The sequence below is a fragment of the Lampetra fluviatilis genome, chromosome 11 (genome assembly GCF_964198595.1).
Source record: "Lampetra fluviatilis chromosome 11, kcLamFluv1.1, whole genome shotgun sequence".
NCBI lineage: Eukaryota > Metazoa > Chordata > Hyperoartia > Petromyzontiformes > Petromyzontidae > Lampetra > Lampetra fluviatilis.
In genome coordinates this window covers 3,233,974-3,256,488 of record NC_136285.1, presented here as the reverse complement: position 1 = coordinate 3,256,488, position 22,515 = coordinate 3,233,974, and the positions used below count along the sequence as shown (strand labels likewise).

Sequence of the window (22,515 nt, the reverse complement as noted above, 5' to 3'; positions counted from 1 at the left end):
CTTCATGAGCAGCGTGGCAAACAGATTACCCAGAAATGAAGTGTGCAGTGGCCAAACTGAGCTGCTGTTGAAGTCGGGCACGATCAACAAAGTCGACTTCTGGACTACACGAGGCTTTGCTGGGGAAAACGGACTAATTATCACACTCAGACAATATGATCGATAGCAGATGTACAGAACCACGTTGCTGCTGGTAAATTAGAAAATTGGTTTAACTCAACATTTGTTTAGGTGTGCAATGACATCCTTTTATAGATATCGTTCATCACTGATATCACGAAGGGATTTGGGCCCACATCACAGCAGGCTGTGTGCGTTGGTTATCCTAAAAAAATTGGACCACACCACCGTGGCACAAAACCCAAGCTGCCACATTTGTGCAAAATTTTCGCAGAGCGACAGCGCTCCACCGATGCTGCCCTCAATCAGCGGCGTTATTGGCATCTAACGGAAGATGTGTACGTGGGCAGGCAGGCAGGCAGGCTGGCAGCAGAGGTGGCAGAACGATCGGCGGATGGCTAATCCGTTGACGAGCGCACGTAGCGCCGCAGCAGTCACGGAGGAATCCGGCCACGTGTGGCCGAGAGAGGAGAACGTGAGATAGGGGGGAGATCGTTTGGTCGCGTCCAGCCGGCCTCCCTCCCCATCAGGGCAAATAGAGACGGGGGCAAACAGTGGGGCTTTTTGAAGCGGTGCCGGCGCACGCGTTGTGTTTGCCCTGCGCTCGATAAACACCCTTTGTCGGCCCCCTCGGTTATGTAACCCCCTCCCCCCCCTCTGGCGCCCGTTTGTGCCACGGGGTCATCGGGCGGCACCTAAATGAGCGGCGCGTGCCCGCCGCGTGCCCGCCGCGTGAGCGCCGCACCACGCCGCACTATGCCACACTATGCCACACATGCGCCCGCCGTGTTTACGTCCCAGCCTGCCAGGGCGTCCGGCGCTGGTGCGTGGTTCGGCACCACCCGTGCTGATGCGTCTGTCACCAAACGCTAATCTATTCGTGCCGTTGTCCCTTTTTATGGCCACCCTGTGCTCTTTCGTGGCAGGTGTGTGGGATTTTTTTATTTTAATTTTTTTGTATTTCTTCATGTTTATTGACAATTGTATTGTATGCTGAACTTTTTTTGCACCATACTTAGCCAACCGTGCTAATCGGAGGTGCGGGGGGGAGGTTTGCATGGGTTTCCTTAACAATAATATCTTGATGCCACCAACTCATTTGAAATAAACAAAGGGGTACTTTTCATAAATTCCTTCCCGCCTCCATCCTCTCAGCAACATGACTGGCCAACCCTGGTCGCTCGGCAGGTCGCGTGTGGTGGGGTGAAGTGTGGGTACTCCTACCTCTTTCAAAAAGTCTGGCCAGTGTGAAAGAATAAGCACAATAACCACTGGATGTGCACTGTATGTATGTTGAACTTCTTTCGCACCGTGCATAGCCAACCGCACTAATCAGAGGTGCGGGGGAACGACAACAAACAAAAATCAGTTCTGAACGAAATTAGTTTTCAATCTAGATTAAAAAATGCGTAGCTCCAGCGGCTTCCTAATATCAAAAGGAAGAGTGTTTCCAACGGCCGCAGAAGCGCATCTGAAGCTGCCACAGTGGGGTAACGGTCAGCACACTGGACCTGTAACCCAGGAGTCACCCATTCGATTCGATCTGCTGGCGTGGCTGCAGAAACAAAGGGCGCAAGTTTCCCGAAATCCCCTCCGCCGCCTCCGTCCCACCCAGCGGTGTGAATGCGTGCAAGCGCAGTTGAGTCGATCCGCAGACCGCTTGGGGTGGCCTAAATTGTGGGTCCCCTCCTCTACTTATTTCCAAGATGTCCGGCTTGGGTGGCAGAGTTATCAAGATGCTCTCTCAAGCGCAGGCCCCTTCTGCCAGTAGTGGTGTGAGCGAGCAATTGCAGGGCTGCACCTTTACCTTTCATATTCCTATCCCGCAATCTAACTGGCATTGCTGTACAATGGCAGTTCTATAGGTGGTCCTGTATAGATATCACCCCCCCTTCCACCAATAAACAGCATCGTCCTTCTCGTATACCCCTTCCCCGGTTCAGTGGCTGATCTCCAGGATGGTTTGGGGGGGGGCAGGCAATGTTAACATAAAGAGGTTGTCTTGGCCGGTACAGACGATGCTCCCTCTTCGGCTGTCCATCGCAAACGATGACGACCGCGGAGATGATGCCACCACAGCCCCACACCGTCACATCTCTCCTTCTGCCGTACACCACGGCAGTTTGCACAGTTGACATCTGACCCGGAGTTTTGCAGCGAAGGAATAATATCGGTTCATCCCCCCCATTTTGGTCAATGGCCAAGGAGAGGACGCAATGCTGGTGATTTAGACTGTGCGAGTCGACTTTAGGCGGTCGCGGCCCAACTCTGGCCCGGCCTCTGACGTGGCTCAGCTCCGGCTTGATCCGCTCGGGCGTTTTCAAAGACGCGCGAGCGGCTCAGCCGTGGCTCAGCTCAGGCTCAGCTCAGCCTCAGGCTCAGCCTCATGGAAATCCTGAGCACGGCTGGGACCACACTCAGACGGATGCACGGTTACGAGGAGATGTTAACTACCTCGCCTGGGATACAGGTGATCGTGGGTTCGATCCCCGACCCTGACACCTGTATATTTGGAATTCGCATGGATTTTCTCCGGGTCTTCCACTTTTTCCCTTCATATTTAGAATCAACATGTATTTAGAGTACTTCGCTGCTATAAATTTTCACACGATAAGCCACTCCTTTCAGCTATCATTCGTGTCCAGGTCGCTTATGAAAAAGAGCAACATATCTCAGTGGGCCTTACCTGGTAAAATAAAAAAGTTTAATTTAGTTTAGAGCCGGCTCAAGTCAAGAGTGGCTTTGAGCCGGCTTGCTTGAGCCAGTGCCAGGCCAGAGTCGGAACGGTGGCGTAGAGTCTGCCACTGCTGGCGTGATTGTGATGCTGGATGTGGTGTGGTGGGGCGAGTGACCTTATCAAGAATATCAATAACGTCTGTTTATTTTTTCATAGCATCGTCGTGCATCCAAATTGCATCGCACAATTGCCGAGAAACCGCAGACAAAGCTGGAAGGCAGCCAGGCGGTCGAGCTGACAACAAACAATTGTGCAAGCTCTGCAGCCCTCTGGTTATTAAAATGTTTTCGACCAAGTAATGAGTGTTTTTGCCTATTGGAGGAAACCACCGCACCCGGACAAACCTTCGACACATCCGAGGGGGCAATAACGCCGACGCACTCGGAGACTTTTATTTGACACAGCACCAACACTAGGCCCAGCTTCTTGCTTGTCTCTTGAAGTTCGGTACTCTCCCCCGCGAACGTCCCCTCCCTTTGTGCTCTCCCCTTTTATCCCCTTTTATCACCTTCGAGCCCCTTCTCTAGAAACTTCTCTCACTGTCCTCCTTTCGGCCAATCCCCGTCCTTCTCCCTCAATGGCTGTCAACTGTCGCCTCAACGCTCAACCTTTGCTTCCCCCCTTTTCAGTTTGAACCTCCTCCAATCCCTTTAAACCTTGCCTCCCGACCAATCGCTGTTGAGGCCTCTCTGCACCAATGGGAGGCTTTGGCCTACTTTCCTGACTGTGTTTGCCCGTACGTGGGCTTCAGGTGGGTGATCTGATGTCTCGGTCATTACACCGTGAAGAACGGATTAGATTATGTGTTGGTCCACACTTGGCTGTGCCGTGTTTTGGCGAGCGAGGGTATGGCATGGGCAGGGCTCTTCACAACATATGTGTGGTCCACCAACCCTCGCACCGACTGTTCTGGATTGCAGGCTGTGTGCATAGCCACCGTGGACGGGCGGTCGATCAGCTCTTGATGTTGACATGGGGCAGTGGTGCCATTTTCTTTTCATCACCTTCACCTGACATCTGACTGGACATCTGTGAAAACGAGCTTTATAGCTCATCGGATTCCTCCAGTATAAATATAAAGATTCTGATTCAACAGTCTTTAATGCACATCCACAAAACTGAGTTGCTTGGCTGAGTGAATACATTGGTATGAATGTTGAATTAATCCTCAGGGCTGGCCTCGAACATATAAAACGTATATATATAGTGCGTATTATTTTACGTAATTATCGGTGACCCAACGAAATTGTAATTCTGAACCCGTCGTTTATCTCGGCCCTGAGCCGGACATTTTTAGTTCATCATCCCGGTGCATCTTCTCTTACGGCTCTGACGCATGGCCATTGGCGGTGGCAGCTGAGAATGATGCTGTCGTGGTTTTCAAAAACGCCGCTTTGCAGGACATGTGGCCGGGGGCTGTTGACCGAATGCACAGTCGGCACATTTCGCCAGTGTTTCTCGCACGCGGCTGTTTGGAATTTTGACGATGTCGGCGAAAAAAATCTCGCATCAGTAGTTATTGATTGGGCCGGTTTTATATTCCGGCGGTCGACATTCTCGCCCACTCGGCTCTTGTTCGCAGGGTTGATAATTCGACTTGCCGTTGCGTCTGCCAGGCATTCGTATTGTAGCAATTCATTTGGAGTAAATGGATACGCCTTTTCAACGAGTTTGCCAGGTGTCACTGCAGTTGGAAAAGCGTGGATTTGAATCCCGGTTGGAGGTTGTCTGCTCATTATTGTTCCAGAATGAGTAAAATAAATACTGCTCTGTGGAAAGTGAGCAGCGGTGCTTGTGTGAAGATGAATGGTGCGCCATTGGTCATGGGGCACCCATGGTGGCAAGGGACGCCAATGTGACAAGATGTTAACTACCTTGCCTGGTATACAGGAGGTCGTGGGTTTGATTCCGACCCTGGCACCTGCTCTATATTTGTAGTTTGCGCCTCTTTCTCATCATCATCATCATCACGATGGCTAGGAGATTTTAACTACCTTGCCTGGTATACAGGAGGTTATGGGTTCGATCCCGACCCTGACGCCTGCTGTATATTTGGAGTGTGATTTTTTTCCGGGTCCTCCGGTTTTATCTCTCCACATTTAGAATAAACGTCTGTTTAGAGTATTTGGCTGCTTTAGATTTGCACAGGATAAGCCACTTCGTTGAGCTATTGTTTGTAGCCACATTGCTCCTGAAAAAAGAGCTTTATAGCTCAGTTGGGCCTTACTTGGTTAAATAACTAGAGTTATTTTTTTTAATTAGTTTTTTTGAGCAGGGAGACACTGTTGGACTTGACTTGATGGTGGGAATTCAGCAGTGGCCCTAAGGACAGGAGAGACACTGGTCTGGTCCATGGAATCGTGGAATGTATTCTTTGGGTTCACAGCCGGACTGCCCAGAGGCCTGGGGCAGAACACCACGTGGGGACCCCTTCCTTTACATCACCCTTCACAGGCCCGTTGTGAGGCCCTCTGTTGTGTGAAGAGTGGAACTAATCATCCCACTGCTGGCTAAAAAGCCAGCAGTGGAAATGAAAGTCACCACATTGTGCGCGTACGCAAAGGTAGAATGAACGTAAAGCAGATCTGAAACACAGTAGGACTAATACCTCAGCTATGGCTGATCATTGTTTAAACGCTGTGGGCAAACACGACATTGATTTTGCAAAGACGAGGGTACTCTGCAAGCCCACTGGCTATCAGCAAAGATTCGTTCACGAAGCCATCCAGATATATAAACACAGACACAATTTCAACCGATAAAATGGGTGCAAACTGAGCAATAATTGGAAGGACGTTATTAACCAGTTTAGGTCATAACTGGCTGTGATGTTTCCTCCCTACCTACCTATGTGAGCAGCTATTTTCGACTCTCTGAGTTACATTCACTAACACAGCCTCCATTAGCTGTGTTAGTAAATGGCGGCCTGCCATCCTTTTCCACCAACATGTGGCGATGGCTCTTTCCGAGCTTACATTTACAAGCAAATTTCTTACATTGACATGCTAATCTCTCACAATACAATGGCCACCCCCACAGCTTCGTTTGTCAAGATTTCTCCGATCTTACATTTACATGCAAATTTCATCCCACTGACCCTTGGGCTACACCCATCTCAAACCTTTATAACTCCCTGCCTTAGCAGCGCTCCCACCATATATTTTTTCCTGCCCCGGCAGCTCTTCTGCAATATTTTTTCACCTGATGACGATTGCTTGTGTTGTGATCGAAACGTCGTGATATTGTTATTATTTTTATTATTTGTTCTATCTACGTGGTTTTACCAAAAGACCCAAGGAATAGAATTTGCCCCTTGTTTTACCGGGTACAATTAAATTAATCTATAAAGAAAAAGGCAAGTAAATGAAACACCATACGCTTCCATTTGGTTGTCACATGAAACATGATATCCATTCATCACTTAAGACACGCACCACTCCATTGCAGTTGCCTCTCTCGCTGTGCAGGCTCAACGAAGGACACACGGTCTACTTGGAGCGCATGATCGCCGGCAAGATGTTTGGAGAGAAGACCAGGCAGTTCTTCGCCATCGGGGGCTGGAAATCCCTCCAGGAGTCGGTAGGAAGCCCCCCCTCCTCTGTTCCCCACCCCCACTGCTACAGGCGTGGTCTGAGCCAGTTATTTCTCTTGATGAACCAGGCAAGACACTAATTGAAATCCATTCGCTTCGGGTTACAATTGGAGGCTCCGATTAACATTATCAATGTAATCCGGCTGTGCTTGGCCGAACGAGAGATGCATTCTAACCCAGTGGTGCATCCAGGGGGAGAGAAATTGGTGGAAATTGCCCCCCACCCCTTCCTTGAGACCCTGAATATTGGCGTTTTATTGATATTTACCAGAGAAGATCCACCCAACTTTTTATTTTTTACGAATACAATTTTGGACGCCTCCCCCAACCTCTCCCCCCCCTCCTCCCTCGGGAAGGTTCGAGATCAGCCTGTGCCTCTAACCACGGCGCAAGCCAGCTGAGTGTGTGGCCACGACGGGGCAGCAGTGTCACGCACACACATGCTTGTTATCGATACAGCGAGGGTAGCACGAAAGGTCATTTTCATGATTTGGATTTGTTCGTGAGTTTTAAAATAACATCTCTGGCCACGCCATGAACCCATTACATGCAGTTTTTCACTTCCAAACCCCCATCGTCATCACTTACACTCTCACCCAACATGTGTTCCCAGCGTGGAAATATCCACCATGGAATGATAAAATAGTTAATCTGCGGATCACTCGATTACATGAGTTCATGCAACGTACATAAAGATACACACATGCTGATTTGTATATCCTTCTATTGCTTGAATGCTTATGCAATTCCATATGCGCTTTGCGATGTGTGCGTGTGTATAACTGAGGGGGAGTGATCGCGTAGCTGTTAGCGCGCTGCGCTACGAACCCGGCGACCCGAGATCGATTCCCCGTCACGGCCACCAATACCGGTGACGATTATCTGGACCGGTCCTGCGCCTCCCCTAGGTCGACTCAGCCTCAAATGAGTACCTAGTACCATCGCCACTCGGGAGACAAAGGCAGCCGGGCATGGTCCTGGCCACCCACCCCTTTGTGTGCCATTCTGGCCTTCATAGGTGCTCACTAACAGCACTTTCCCCAAAAGTCTATTTAGGCTGTAGGCGGGGATCTTTGTGTAACTGCACAGTTTGGAGTGGTAGTGTAGTGGTTTGCACACTGCACTACAAACCCAGTGACCCAACATGGGTCACAAATACCCTAAACCGTCCTAGGTGTCCCTTAGGTTGACTCGATCTTAAATGAGCCACTGGTGCAGTCATCGTCAGCTTTGCGGACGCAAAGATGGCCGGGGGCGGTTGTAGGCCTCCCACCCCTTCGTGTGCCGTTGCCGGCCTTAATAGCTGCTTGCAAACAGAACTTGCTCCAACAGCCTGCTGAAGGCTATACGGGGGACCTTTGTGTAACTCAACAAGCGGCATGCATGCAGCAGCTCGCTTGTGCAAGAGAGGTTGTGTATGCGTTTCCCCCCGTCGCCTGGCGTGAGGGTCAGGGTTATGGCTCCGTGTACTGCCTGGTGACGTACTCGCCCGTGCGTTGTATCCTTGCACCTGAATTCAAAGGGCCAGATGGTTATTTTATCGTTGCTTTGTTTAATGCGAGCTCGCATCTCCCACCCAGTAGTACAGGCATAACAAAGACCCATCTATGGACACTCATGTTCTTATCTATTCTCTTCCAAAGTGGTTTATGAAGTGAAAAAAACTCCACGAAAACAATCTCGTGTTAGTTTTCTCACTACTCCCTGCATTATTCACATCTACACATCTAAATCAGCTCGAACCTCCTGCAAGTCACGTGACTTCTGTGTGGCCACCCCCACTCTGAACCCCTCTCCTCTCCCCACCGCCCACTCTTGCTCGCTCCTTCCTTGTCTCTCCCCCTCTCATCCTCACCACCCTCTCGTCCCCGAAATATTGGCCCTGTTATTCCTTATCCCCTTCTTCCCTTTCCTGCCCAGCGCTCCTCCTTCTTACCTCTTGATGCTCATCTTGAGCCGTGCCCTTTTTGTCTCTCTTGGAGACTTCCGTCCCGGCCTCTTGCCGTCATGTGCCACAGGTTTAAAGGTTTTATTGATACCTAAAGATGCATTCTTACTGTCTACTCGGCACAGGCATTGAAGATGCAGGACGCCCCCTGTTCCAGCCACTGCCGTCAGCATAGCTTGAGGAGCGCTCACGCTCTCAAGGATTTGTTGTCCCCATCGTCAGCATCCACAGCTGCCAAAAGTTTGAATCATGCTACTGTGATATCTGCGATGGAGCACCCAGTTCCTACCTCACTGTCACAACCAGCTAGCATGCAGAGTAGAGCAGCAGTCAGAGTGGCGGACGATTCAGCACTCACTTATCATTCCAGTCACTCGCTCACGTACCTGGCCTCCTTTTTACTTATTTATTACATGGTTACTGTTCCTGCTAACTTGACTCATGGAATCTACCAGCCATGTTGAGGATTGACTTTCTAATCCACACGGTGTTCAACCACCACACTGCAGGTCAAAGCAACACACTCACTCACCCACTCAGTCACTCATCCACCTTCTCACCCACTCACCCACCACACTGCAGGTCACAGCAACACACTCACTCACCCACTAACTCACTCACTGACCAACTCAGTCACTCATTCACCTTCGCACCCACTCACCCACCACACTGCAGGCCACATCACTTCTCTTTCTGCGTCTCCCCTCACACTGCTGGCCGTTTGACGTTTCGGGCCTTCGGGCCTTGTTCTCAGCAACTGCTTTGAAAAAACCCCGGAATAATTTGGAGGCTTTGCTTGCACAAGGTCAGCCAACCCTACTCAGCCCAGCGTGCAGCTGAACTCGCTCCACAACGCCACACGATTCCAACACAGCCATGTGCCTGTGCCGGGTGTAGGTGGACACGTTTGGGCCGGAGCACGGCTTCACCAAGCTCGTGCCGGTGCTGGACGGCGTCGACCCGGACGACTCCTTCTCCACCGTGCCCTACGAGAAGGGCTTCGCTCTGCTCTACCACCTGGAGCAGGCACTCGGCGGGCCCGGTACCACACTCGCCACCAATCGCTCACCACACTCACCATGCTCACCGATTGCTCACCAGACTCGCCAACAGCTTACCAGACTTACCGCCCTTTCACCGGACTCGCTGCCAATCGTTCACCATGTTCACCGCATACTGACCATGCTCACCACCAGCTCATCAGACTCGCTACACGCTTATCACACTCGCCACCCTCTCACCAGACTTGCCACCCACTCACCAGGCTCACCACCCGCTCACCAGACTCACCATCCGCTCAACCGACTCACCTTTGTTCCCCCAGCGTTTAACACCCAATGCAGTAGAGGAGGTCAGGTGGCTCAGCGGTCCGAGTGCTGAGCTGGCACCGCTGGGATTCTGCTTTCAAATCCGGGTTACCGGTGATACCTTGGTTGGAAAGCGGTGGTTTAAACTCGGTACTCAAGTGTAGGGGGCTGGTGGCCTCAGTCCGGACACCAATGAGTGCACAAAGAGACGATCGCGTTAAGTTCGGTCGCTAACTTTATTTGGCGAAAATTCCCACTCAGAGAATGTGAACGTTCGTTGTGCTGCCACGTGACGAACCTTCCTCCAATAGGCGGAGTGGGTGGGAGACTGCTTCCCCCACCCCCCGTACTTTGCGGATTCGAGGTCACTTTAAGGGATCTCGGTGGTAGCTCTGTGATATCCACTTCTGTGCGTCTGTCTGTCACGCAAAGGGTTTCACTTCTCGGAGAACCGGATGACAATGGATTCTTCCTCTCATCATCATATGGCACCAAAAGCACAATTGAGATGAAATTTGGGAAAAGATTCCAAATATTCCAATTCACTCTGTGGGATGGGATAGCATTGCTCTCCCGCAATCAGCAGAACTCTGGGACATAGTTCGTCGGCCATGCAGGTATATAAACATGGTACAACACCGCCACTTCGGTGCTTGTACCAGGCTGGGTGCACTTTGAGGCTACGGTAAGGGGTAGAGGCTTGCTTGCCAAATGATAGACCCAGGTGTTATTAATGTTTCAAGGTCACAAGCAGATACACCACCTGCGTGCTCGACTCTGCAGGCTATGTGTGTGCAACATTGGCTTGAATAATATTGATTTTTTTTTTAAGCTCGCAGCACGCGTATTACATTGCTTGCGTAATGATCATTGTTTTTTCGTTTCGTGTGCATTGTTTGCAATATGCTACAGGAGGCAGCTGCATTCTCTGCATTGTTAAACAGGTATAATTTGTTCTTGAACTCTCGCAACGCTAAATCGAGACCGTTTATCGACTGTCGAGAAGCAGCAAATCGTTACGCCCCTAGCTCTGTTTTAGCCGCCTGTCACTCCGCTCGTTGTTGTGAGCATCGCTCCTCTGGGTTGCGTTGTCAAGGATGGGGGGAGGGGGGAGGACGGCTGTTCAGCAGCGTCGTTCACGAGCCTGCCCACCGCAATGGTGATTGTTGCTGTGAAATTGCTCCGTATTAGCCAAGGGCCAATCCACTCGGCTCTATAAGTCCTTCTGTACCACAGACTGCAGTGAATGCTTGAAGTGACCCCCCCACCCCCACCTCTCTGTGTCCCTGTGCTGTAGAGGAGGAATTGCAGTCGTCTGTTGAGTGTGACAACATCCCACTGCTAAGCAATGCCATTATGCCATGTCTCATTTGTGCCCAAGTGCCCGTGTCTGGGGAGTGTTTAGCACGAATGCACTTTGAAAGGGTGCTCTATTCTGGGCCGTATGAGTGTTTGTGTCCCGTTTTGTTTGTCGCGTGACTGATACGCCAATCGCCGTACGAATAACAAGACCACAGGCGTGCGGCGGGTTGCCGTGGCCATCAGCCCCATGGATGCAAGCAGTTCCGATAGTGGGATCCCGATCACAACAACAGCAACGCCTGTTTATTTGGAGTTTGCTTGTTCTTCCCGTGGTCGCGTGGATTTTTCTCCAAGTCCTCTGGTTTTTTCCTCCACGTTTAGAAGCAACATGAGTTTAGAGTATTTGGTTGCTATGAATGTCCACGTGACAAGCCACTTCGTTGAGCTATCATTTGTGGCCAAGTTGCTGCTGATAAAAGAGCTGTACAGCTCAGTGGGCTTTACCTGGTAAAATAAGAAATAGTTTAATAGTTTAGTTTTTAGGATGGTAATGCGAGTTCACAGTTGCCAAAGCACAATGTTGCGTACCCGACTTCCCGGGGACTGAGGTCGAGGCGGATGTTGTGAAATGGTCGGATTTGTGAACATCTGTCGAGAAGGGCATTTACACCCAGCACAGACTGGTGACTTGGACAACGTGAGTGCGCAAATTCCCTTAAACGTGCGGAAATGCTTATAATTAGGTGATACAAATAATAATACGGGACTGTTCTTTACTGCGTGTTTTGCATTGAGAGAATAAGTCAACTCCGAAAAAAAAAACATTGAGGATATATGACAAAAAAACACAGGGGAATGAGCAGTGTCTTCCAAATAAGTACTTCTATATTCTAAAATGAGTCCTTCATGAATGTCTGTGTCAATGGATATTTGAGTTGCAGCTGTGGCAGTGCTGGGCCTGCCTCAGGCTGGTCCCTCTCTCCGTGTCGCCATTGGGGACGTGGCAGGTGCCTTTCTTTTTCCAGGAACTGGGTGAGGGTGGTTATTATTGGTTGGGGCGGATACATGACGGTCGGGTATATGCGACGTGTACTGCACTGCGCTGCGTCAGACGCAGGGTTTGCGGAACGCGTTCATCATTTTCCGTGCCTTGAAACTCTCAAACTGCCTGTCTACGAGGTACTCAGGAGTTGGCAGTACGCCAAGTAGGTTGATGACCCCAATCTGTGAAAATGTTCAGAGGGCTTTGCCCTTAAATATTCGGCTTTTCTCCATCTACTTTGGCTCTCTCCCCAAATTAACACTATTCATTTAAAAGGAATTCACCAAACTAGCCAATGTAGGACGTTTCTGAGATTCATTGAGGATTTTGCAGCTTAAGCAAATCTTATTATCATGATTCGGAGGTGTGTAATGGTTTCTCGGTAATGCAATCTGTAATTATAACTTCACAGTGTTAACTTTAATGGTGAAAGTAATTCAGTTTTACGATCTCAGTCCCGGCTACGTAAATATTTTTTCGAACAATCGGAGTTGATCGCAGCAATTAGGGATATTTGTTTAAAATGTTACTGTAAAAATAATCAGCTATTGAAAGTTTACAGTAACAATTATTGTGCTCCTATGTAGTTTTGGTTTTCATTACACTTATCCAGCCGAATGGCACTCTGCTAAGAACACTCAACTCCCAATTGGAAGGTTAAGTTCAAATTCTGGCTAAGTCTGACTCAGCCAATCATCCTTGAAGGGTCAGTAAAATGAGTGCTATTTTGTGGGAAGCCAGTAGTGGATGTCTCGTGGATATACTGGCCACGACATAGGAATGTGGAATTTCCACCACTGAGACTAAGGGCCACCAACTGAGATAAGCATTGCCACTTTTTTTTTGAGTATGGAGATGCTTGCACTTTCGTCTGAGCTGATAAAACTTAATTTCGATGGGCTGTCACCTGGTTGTATGTACAGGGCTGATAAAAAGTTTGTGAACCCCTTAGGATTTTCACATATTTTACATATTTCAAACCTAAAATGCTATAAGATCTTCATTTAAGCCCAAAAATAGATCAAGATAATCCGATTAAACAATTTAAACGAAAACATTATACTCTTTCAACATGTATTTATCTTTAAATGATTGTACATTCAATAACCACGTGTGAAAAAGTTTGTGATCCTTTAGATTCAGTAAATGGTGACACGCCCTTGAGCAGCAATGACTGCAACTAAGCGTTTCCTGTAACCATTCGTCAGTCTCTCACATCGGATTTGAGGGATTTTGGCCCTTACCTCCTGACAGCCTCCTGACAGAACTCCTTCGACTCTGTGACATTTGAGGGTTGCCTTGCATGGACAGCTCGCTTCAGGTGCTGCCACAAAATTTCCATAGGGTTTATGTTCGGACTTTGACTAGGCCATTGTAAACTGCGGAATTTCTTCTTCTGCAGCCATTCTTTTGTAGATCTGCTTGTATGTTTACGATCATTGTCCTGCTGCAAGACCCACTTTCGGTTCAGCTTCAGCTCACGGATGTATGGCCTGAGATTATTTTCTAGAATCTTTTGATACATTTGTAGCACGAATACTTACGTGATCCGAGGGTAAGAATATTTACGTGATCCAAGGTTCCGGTGGGAGGGGGATATCACGAGAGAAAGGAGAGAGAAGAGAGGGGGGTGATGTCACCGAGAGAGGTGGCATGATCGGGGCACTTCTCGATGGGAATCGGAGTGAAGTGGACATTTGTGGTGTGAGCTTGTGGAAAATAAAGTACAGCGTGGCCCCCCGGACTTTGGCTGGTGGACTCGCTACATGATGCAGAATTCATAGTTGTGTCAATGATGGCAAGTTGTCCAGGTCCTGAGGCAGCAAAGCAGCCCCAAACCATCACATTCCCACCACCACCATGCTTGACGGTTGGGATGATGTTCTTCTGTTCTAAAGCAGCGTTTGGTTTTCGCCAAACATAACGTTTATATTTGATGCCAAAAAGTGCTACCTTTGACTTGTCTGTCCAGAGAACATTTTGTGGATCATAGATGTGCTCTTTGGCGAACTTCAGATGGGCAACCAATGTTCTTTTTAGAGAGGAGTGGTTTTCTCCTCGCTATCCTTATATCAACACCATTCTTGTTTAGTATTTTTCTGATAGTTGAGTCATGAAGACTCACATTGGCCAAGGCGAGAGTGGCCTGCAGATCCTTGGGTGTTTCTCTGGGGTTGTTCTTTGTGACTTCCTTGATCATTTTCCGGTTTGTTTTTTTAGGCATTGCCCCCCGTGCCCCCCCCCCCGCAAGCTCTGCCCATTCACAAGACCATCAAGGGCGTCATTGCGGAGAATATTTGTATATATATAAAACAAAAAATATCAACATACATCTAATTTGAATAGATATATTTGAATAGCAAAGGACATTTGCCCCTAAATATGAATTGTGGATCTTCTGTGTTGTGTCTTATTTTCTTCTCCAGATGTCTTCATTGGCTTTGTGAAGGCTTACATTGAAAAGTTTGCTTACAGCACTGCCACAACGGAGCAGTGGAAGGCGTTCCTCTTCGAGTACTTCAAAGACAAGGTAGGCAGTCGACTGGTCGGGGTCTTTCAACAGTCTGCGAGGCTCGGCTGCTTTGCCCTCCTTCAACTTTGGTGCGATGATAATCACTATGCGTGTGACATTTCCATTGATAAAAATGCATCACTCACGCTTACATTTTATGAAACGAACTGGCTGTCCCCTGATGATGCTGGTTGTAATTACCAGCAAAACATCACGGTGCTCGAATTGTCAACGTTGTGGGTTGACTCCAACACACCGGCATGCTGTACTAGTAACTAATTGGCATGTTCTGTTTATGTTACGAACCTTACTAATTGGCTGTGTCGGGTGGTGGCGAGTTTAATGACACATTTATTTTTAAGCTTTCTAACCAAAAAAAAGCTCTTATGAGTGATATTTGCATCTGGTAATTAAATGCTATCAACATCACTCTGCGTGTGAATGGTTCATGGAAGCCGTAAAGATTCCTAGTAACCCTGCAGCCAATACAGATCCTTTGAACACCAGCATTAACATGATTACTTCTTAAATCGAATCATGGCCCTGGATTGTGTTTGACAATGCACTGAATAGTGGAAGGGTTATTATTAAATAAAAAATAATAACTTCATGCTTGAAAATGTCATTCAGTCTCAAATAACTTTCTGGAGGGTCCTCTTGTGAGTGGGAAGTTATTTGTTGCTTTGAGTTGTTTAAATGCATGAAGAAACCGGATCTCGTGGTCAAAATGCCCACGTTTTCATGACAATGACTATTTCGTCAGAGGGCAGTCATTGCTGACTTCCTCCACACCAGCACACAATTTATCAACCCGGATTTGAAGTCGCAACCTTCCGATCGTGAGTGAAGAGCTCTAACCAGAGTGCCACCCTGATGTGTATTGTGGTCGTCTGAAATTCAGATGTTTAAACGAGGAGCTCTTTAGGGCCAAAGCCCTCTTACGTGTAACAGATTTAGATTCATTGCTTTTTCGTGCGTCATTAACATTGGTGTTTGTCTCCTCCCTGTCCCCAGGCCGATGTTCTCCAAGCTGTGGATTGGAAGGCATGGATTTATTCTCCAGGAATGCCGCCTGTGAAACTCCAGTACGTTTTTCAAAGCGCTTATGGCTGTGCTAAGGTGGCCTTGATAATGAGTTGCCTATTTTGGAACACTAAGTCACTGCTGCTGAGATCCCGGGGAAGGATAACGAACGAAACACAAAAAGCAGTTCTTAACAAATTAATTTTTTATCTAGATTTTAAAGTGCATAGCTCTAGTGGCTTCCTAATATCGGATGGAAGAACATTCCAGACGGCCGCAGAATTGCATCTGAAAGCGTGCAAAGTAGCCAAAATCCACTGTGATGAAGACCGGAGTTCACGTGATGCTTTATGTTCCTTGATGAGATCAGCATCTTCAGTCCCATGCAACTCGGCATCAACCACTATGGTGTTTTGTATTACTTACGATGTTACTTGAACATTTGGCATGTTGGATATACCTGCTGTCAAACATCTGGCATTGCTCCTAGAACATCAGGGATGAAGCTATTGTGTAATGTTCTTCCCCCGCACCTCCGATGAGCACGGTTGGCTTCGTATGGTGCGAAATAAGTACATACACCTAGCCAACTCAGAGCTTGCCAGTTTGATCTCCCAGTGCAGCCGTGAAAACAAAGGGCAATGTTTCCTAAATCCACCCTCCTCTGTCCATCCAACAGTCTAAATGGGTCAACCCACAGTTTGTCGGCAGGTCGTGTGCAGTGGGGTAAAGTGTGGCTACTCTCCTCGCACCTTTCAAGATGCCTGAGCAGCGTGGAAGAGTAGGCCAAGTGCCCTCTATGGGGGCTCTCTAGGGCTTCCTCAAGCGGAGAGGCCCTTCTGCCTGCAGTTGCATGGCAACCTCGGTGACTTAACGTCATCCCCGCGTGGCAGCGTGCTCGTCCAGCGCACGCCCGCGCGCGGATTAAAAAACTCTCCACTTTGGCGAGCGAATTCGCGCTGAGCTCAGACGACTTTCTTGGGCACCTGCTGCTCGCAGCGGCCACAGCTGCCTCCGGGCTCTCTCTCGAGGCAGACGTGCGTGTGGGTTCGTCGCCCACGTCCGAGATGCCCCCCGCCATGGAGGCCGCCGAGAGTGAAGCCGGCGCGGCATTCCTGCGTGTCATCGCCACGCGTCGCCGGTCTCCATAGCCAAACCCTTGAGAGCTTACACTGCCGCCCCCCTCCCCCCTCCCACTTGAGAACATTAAACTACAACAACAACAATGTGCCATTTGGTTGGTAACATTGCTCTTATTCAGATCCGACCTGGCCACAAATGATAGCCCAACGAAGTGGCTTATCATGTGGAAATTTATAGCAGCCAAATACTCTAAACTCGTGATGTTGATTCTAATTGTGGAGAAAAAAACCGGAGGACCTGGAAAAAAATCCATGCGACCATGGGCAGAACGTACAAACTCCAAATATACAGGCATCAGGGTCGGGATGGAACCCACGACCTCCTGTATACAAGGCCAAATAGTTAACATCTTGCCACCACGGCATCCTAATTTCTGCTAATATGTTGCCTTTAATTGTATGTACGTATGTGTTGAACTTCTTTCACACCGTACGTAGCCCACCGTGCTAATCGGAGGTGTGAGGGAAGGACAACAAACTAGGCACAAAAAGCAGTTCTAAAGAAATTCGTTTTTAATCTAGATGATGATTTAAAAGTGCATAGTTCCAGTTGTTTCCTAATATCGGAAGGAAGAGTGTTCCAGACGGCCGCGGAAGCGCATCTGAAAGCGCGCCGTGCGGTGACCGTCTTTGTTCAATGGTTAGTAAAAAGCCGCTTCCAGGATGACCGGAGTTCGCGCAATGATTTATGGTCCTTGACGAGATCAGCGAGGTATTGTGGTTCATTTCTGGCAAGCACTTTGTGGGTAATGAGTAGGACCTAATTATGAATAGACTGAGTCATTTGAAGAGGAGCAGCTGGATTCAGAAAAAAAAAATCACTTCTTAATGACTGTTAAGAAAAGTACGTGGATGTTGGCAATACACATCGCTTGAATGGATAATGGCCATTTTGACAACACGCGTGGTTGAATGACAGCCAACGGAAGGAATGTGTCCAGGAGATGGCCATTGTGGAGATGGAGCAGGAAGTGAGATGGATTGTGTCATCGCAGGACCGTGAGAGAGAGATATGACATGGAGGAACCTTCATTCCAGCAACGGATACACGATAGCTGGCGATGATGAATATACATTTATATACAGTGTCTTCATACTCTTTGGTTCTTTCGGTAAAGTCACGTAGGTATGAAATAAAATAAATCGCGACGTTTCGGGCGCAACACAAGCGTCCGTCATCAGGTGGGAAAGCATGCTGACATTTCCAGTTGTGCTCCTCAGCCAGTGGTGTATTTTCCGCATTCATATGGCAGAGACCAGTCTATTCAAATGACAGATCACTGTTGACTTTCCACCAAGTGATGCAACCTCACCAGGTGGTACTCACTCGTTTTAGGGACCCCCAATGGATCATGATGACGACGATGATGATGATTACTGATAACTCTGGCTACGGATTTGAACGAATTTCCTTCCATTTCTACGACCGAAACCAGTGCTAGAAAAAAAAAATCATCATTCCCATGACAGTGAAAGATGTACATAGTCACCGACGTCAACATAATTCAAAGTGCAAGTTGGACGTATGGTGTTGAAATGTCTTTGCTAAAACACGCCCAACGCTTTTAGTTTTTTTTCCTCTCGGTGCTGCCATAATTGTTGCGGACGAGCAAAGACATTTGCCTCGAGGAGATCGCCGGCCTTTCCGTAGCTATAGCAACACAGTCGCAATGAGAAGAAGAGGAAAAATGCCGCCCGAGTTTAAACTTGCTGTGAGGTTTTGAGCTTTTGACGCTCGCCACTCGCTCGGGTTTGGCCAATGTCCAATGTTGAAAGGTTTAGCCATGAGCTCTTGAGGGCTAATGTTAAGTTTAAAGTTGGAATTGTGTTCAAGGTTTTATTTGGGCGCGGCGGTGGTAAGATGTTAACTACCTTCGCCTGTTAACTACCTCCAAATTACCATCAAAAGCCTCTGCCAGTTACATGATTGTATTAACCGTTATCCTATCATCCGCCTTATTGTTGCGTGATGCGGTGCCACTGTGGTGAGATGTTAACTACCTCGCCTGGTATGCAGGAGGTCGTGGGTTCGATCCCGACCCTGACGCCTGCTGTATATTCGGAGTCCGCGTGTTCTCCCCGTGGCCACGTGGATTTTTCTCCGGGCCCTCCGTTTTTTTCCTCCACATTTAGAATCAACGTCACTACGCGTTTAGAGTGTTTGGCTGCTGTACATTTCCACCCAATGAGCCACTCCCGTTGAGCTATCATTTGTGGTGGCCAGGGCACTTCTGAAAAAGAGCCACATGGCTCAGTGGGCCTCACCTGGTCAAATCAATAAATAAATAAGGCTCTGCCCCCTTTCTCTTGAGGCCCCGTGCCATCTTCTTCAAACCCCGCCCCCTCCTATTTAGACCACGCCCCTGTTTGTCTAGGCTCCACCCCTGTCTTCTGGCAAACCGATCGTGGTTTTAAAGTTCCCAATCTCTTCAAGTAGACACCAAAGAGCACGTGACGTAATTCCTAAGAGCAGGTAATGGCGTTCCATTTAAATACCACAAATCCAGAGTTTAAATGTGTGAAAGCAATTGCCATATTCACCGGATTGCAAGGCACATCTTTTCCCACTGCAATTTAAAGCAGGAGTTGGGGAGGGGAGCTTTTTGATCTGGTATAAGTGTGCGTGTGTGTGACCAGATCTGTGTCACTTTATTGACACCGTGCACACGTTTCAGTTGCGTCTCATTCCCCAAGCTTCTTATCATCCCAGACGATGCTGTACTTGACGTTACGGCATCCTGAACCAGTGAATATTTTGGGAACGCAAACTAAAAAGGGGATTAAGGGCTTTTTATTTTATCAATCGTTTAAATGAAACGACACCATTCGATGACCAACATGCCTTCCCAATGAGCCTGTTCTTAGTCACAGAGCCGACCGTGCTGTGTTCACGGGATGTTGCTTGTCTCCTTTGTGGCCTCACTTCCGGCCATGGAGGTCAAGCACGGCCACAAATCCAAAGCTCGCGACGCCGTTTGATTTTGCTCCAATCTACTCCTCATCGTCAAAGCCGTCACCACGACAGAGCCGGTTGTAATTACTGGCGAAACGTCGTACTCGGATTGGAAATGTTGTGGATTTGCTCTCCAACACACCGGTGTGCTGTACTAGTAACGAATTGGCACGTTCTGTTTACGTGACAAACTTTACTTATTGGCTGTGTTGGATGATGGCGGCTTTAACGACACAATTATATTTCCGCGATCTAACCCAAAAAATATATATTATGGATGATATTGGTCACGAAAGCCTACTACGTGTTAAACTACTCCTCGTGTTTTAGCATCAGCAAGAGAGATGGTGGGTGCGGAGTTGGCTCCCGATCGGGATTTTATCTTGGCAACATGATCACGGGTTTCCAGCGGTCGTGCCCTGTGTTGTTCGGCACGATGGTCCGACGTTTCAAATGACGAGCGTGCCTGTCCGAATGCCAGTAACGTAGATAATAATGAGTCGGTTTCCAGCGGTCATGACCTATGTTGTTCGGCATGATGGTCCGACATAATGGCCAGTCTGCCTGTCCGAGTGCCAATCACGTAGACGACAGTGAGTAGGTTTTCAGCACTCGTGCCGTGTGTCGTTTTGGCACGGTGTCCGACGTTTCTAATAGCCAGTGTGCCTGTCCGGCACGATGTCCGACATTCAAATGACGAGTGTGCCTGTCCGAATGCCAGTAATGTAGACGACAGTGAGTAGGTTTTCAGCGGTCGGGCCGTGTGTTGTTCGGCACGATGTCCGACGTTTCGCTGTGCCTACCTGGAGCTTCAGGAACTATATGGGCGGCACAATACTGAACAATATGCGGCAGAGCCAACACACGAGAGCGCTCTGTGGTTCTGCTGAGCCGTGGGTTAATCCAGCTCTGTCATGCAATAGAAATCATCATCATCATCCTGGGTGTCCTCTCTTCTGCTTTAATAAAGGATGGCCGGAAAAAAATCGATACATTTGAGCCCAGCCCAAACGAATAAGTAAATAATTAAATATTTAGCGACTGATAAGAGGGAAAAATGCGTTGACCTTTGTTTTTTTTTCTTCTTATCGGTGCAGATTAAATTCACATGTTTACCCGAGATGACTGTGCAGAAATGCGTTTTTTTACTTTCCGCTTGGTGGCATACATCACCCACGACATTCCATTTGGCCCTCACCTTCATATTCAATCAAAGGCTTTCGAATTGTATTTTTCCGTTTTACACGTAGTAGGACTGTCGCGACCAATATTATCCATAACAGAGGTTTTTTGGGTTAGATAGCTTAAATAGAAATGTGTTGTTAAACCCGCCACCACCCAGCACAGCCAATTAGTAAGGTTTGTCACGTAAACAAAACATGCCAATCGGTTACAAGTACATCACACCTAGTGTGTTGGAGAGTTAGCCCACAACGTTTACAATTTGAGTACCGTGGCGTTTCTACGGGAATTACAACCAGCATCGGCAGGCGACAGCCAGAGTTGTGGAGAAATCCTCCTGTTTCGGTCTTAAATAGAGGGGGATAAATGTGATGTCTTCACTTCTGAGCCAATCGGGTGCGAAGGGCAAGTACATACATTATGTATTTTATTTTTCCCATTCCACTTCAAAGTTGGCAGATCTTGCTTCGGTAGTGCGGGCGAGTATTTTCCTGACCAACGCAAAACAATTCGTAGGGCCTCTGGTCAGATGCTTGGTTAGGGCTCGGCTGCCCGCCGGTGTAATGGGACCGGTCTATTGCACCATCTCCCGTGGAGAGCTGTGGGGCCATGCCATCTCCTGATTTCATCAGCTCTTGGCAGGCAAACAGAACTGAACCCAGTTCGTCTTTGGATGAGCCACGGGAAGTCCTGAGGTCAAATTCTGCTGCTGCAATATGTGGTGTTTGTTGCTCAGGATTAATGAATCTGCTGTCTGTAAGAGCTCATTTGTGTTTTTTGTGGGTGCTGATCTCTGTGGATCTCAGTTGCTAATCAAGAGGTTTAAAAAAGAGAATAGTTTATCTCAAAAGTGTGTTAGGCAGCACACGCCCACATTGGCAGCTCAGATGCAATTGTGGAAATTACCCATTTTTATGGCAGAGGCCAATCTCTGCATAGGATGGTGATGAGGGTTGATGTGCTGAGTCAAATGCCAACCAGAAATATAATGTTGAACCTTCTGTGAGCGTATGTTGAGTGCCACGATAGAGGGCCTACAAACAGTGCAACGTGGCCAGCAACAGGGAACTGGTGCGATGATAGTCGGTGAAAGCTGACGAGCTTCTTGAAGCGATATAATCCTTGGCTTAACGCTATGACGTGTTTTCGATATAACACGGTTCTTCTATTAGGGATAATGCATTGAGAGGAGGAAACTTGCAACTCTAACTTGGTGACCTGAGAGAGCATTATCCCTCCTGAGCCACACCCATCCTTCTCAAACAAATCTCCCACGATGGCCAAGCATCTCACATTGTTCATAGATTCCTTCCAGAATCATGGCTATCTTGTATTAGGGAAACTTTCTTCCTGTCTGTGGATTTCTCTGTATGTTGTGGATTTACTCTCCCAACACACCGGTGGGCTGAAGTAGTAACCAATAGGCGCGTTGTGTACGTGACAAATCCCTTACTGGCTGTGTCGGGGTGGTGGAGGGTTACGACACACCTAAACTGACACGATCTAACCCAAAAACCTTTATCATGAATAATATATCTGTATTTCTTTAATGTCTAAATCTATTTCATATATCAGCTAAACTACCCTTACAGCAGGGCTATCTTCAATTAGTCTTCCAGGTTTTTGCTGTAAATCTGAGGTGTCCCATCAGACAC

At 48.1% G+C, this 22,515-nt stretch overlaps 1 protein-coding gene across 1 annotated transcript in view; it reads left to right on the top strand.

Moving 5' to 3' along the window:
• LTA4H (leukotriene A4 hydrolase) overlaps positions 1-22,515 on the top strand; it is a 118,190-nt gene that overhangs the window by 80,368 nt on the left and 15,307 nt on the right. Inside the window, exons 12-15 of the mRNA XM_078860811.1 lie at positions 6,325-6,436; positions 9,295-9,439; positions 14,475-14,578; positions 15,575-15,645. Coding sequence (XP_078716937.1) covers positions 6,325-6,436; positions 9,295-9,439; positions 14,475-14,578; positions 15,575-15,645 — 432 coding nt within the window. The remainder of the gene's footprint in view (positions 1-6,324; positions 6,437-9,294; positions 9,440-14,474; positions 14,579-15,574; positions 15,646-22,515) is intronic.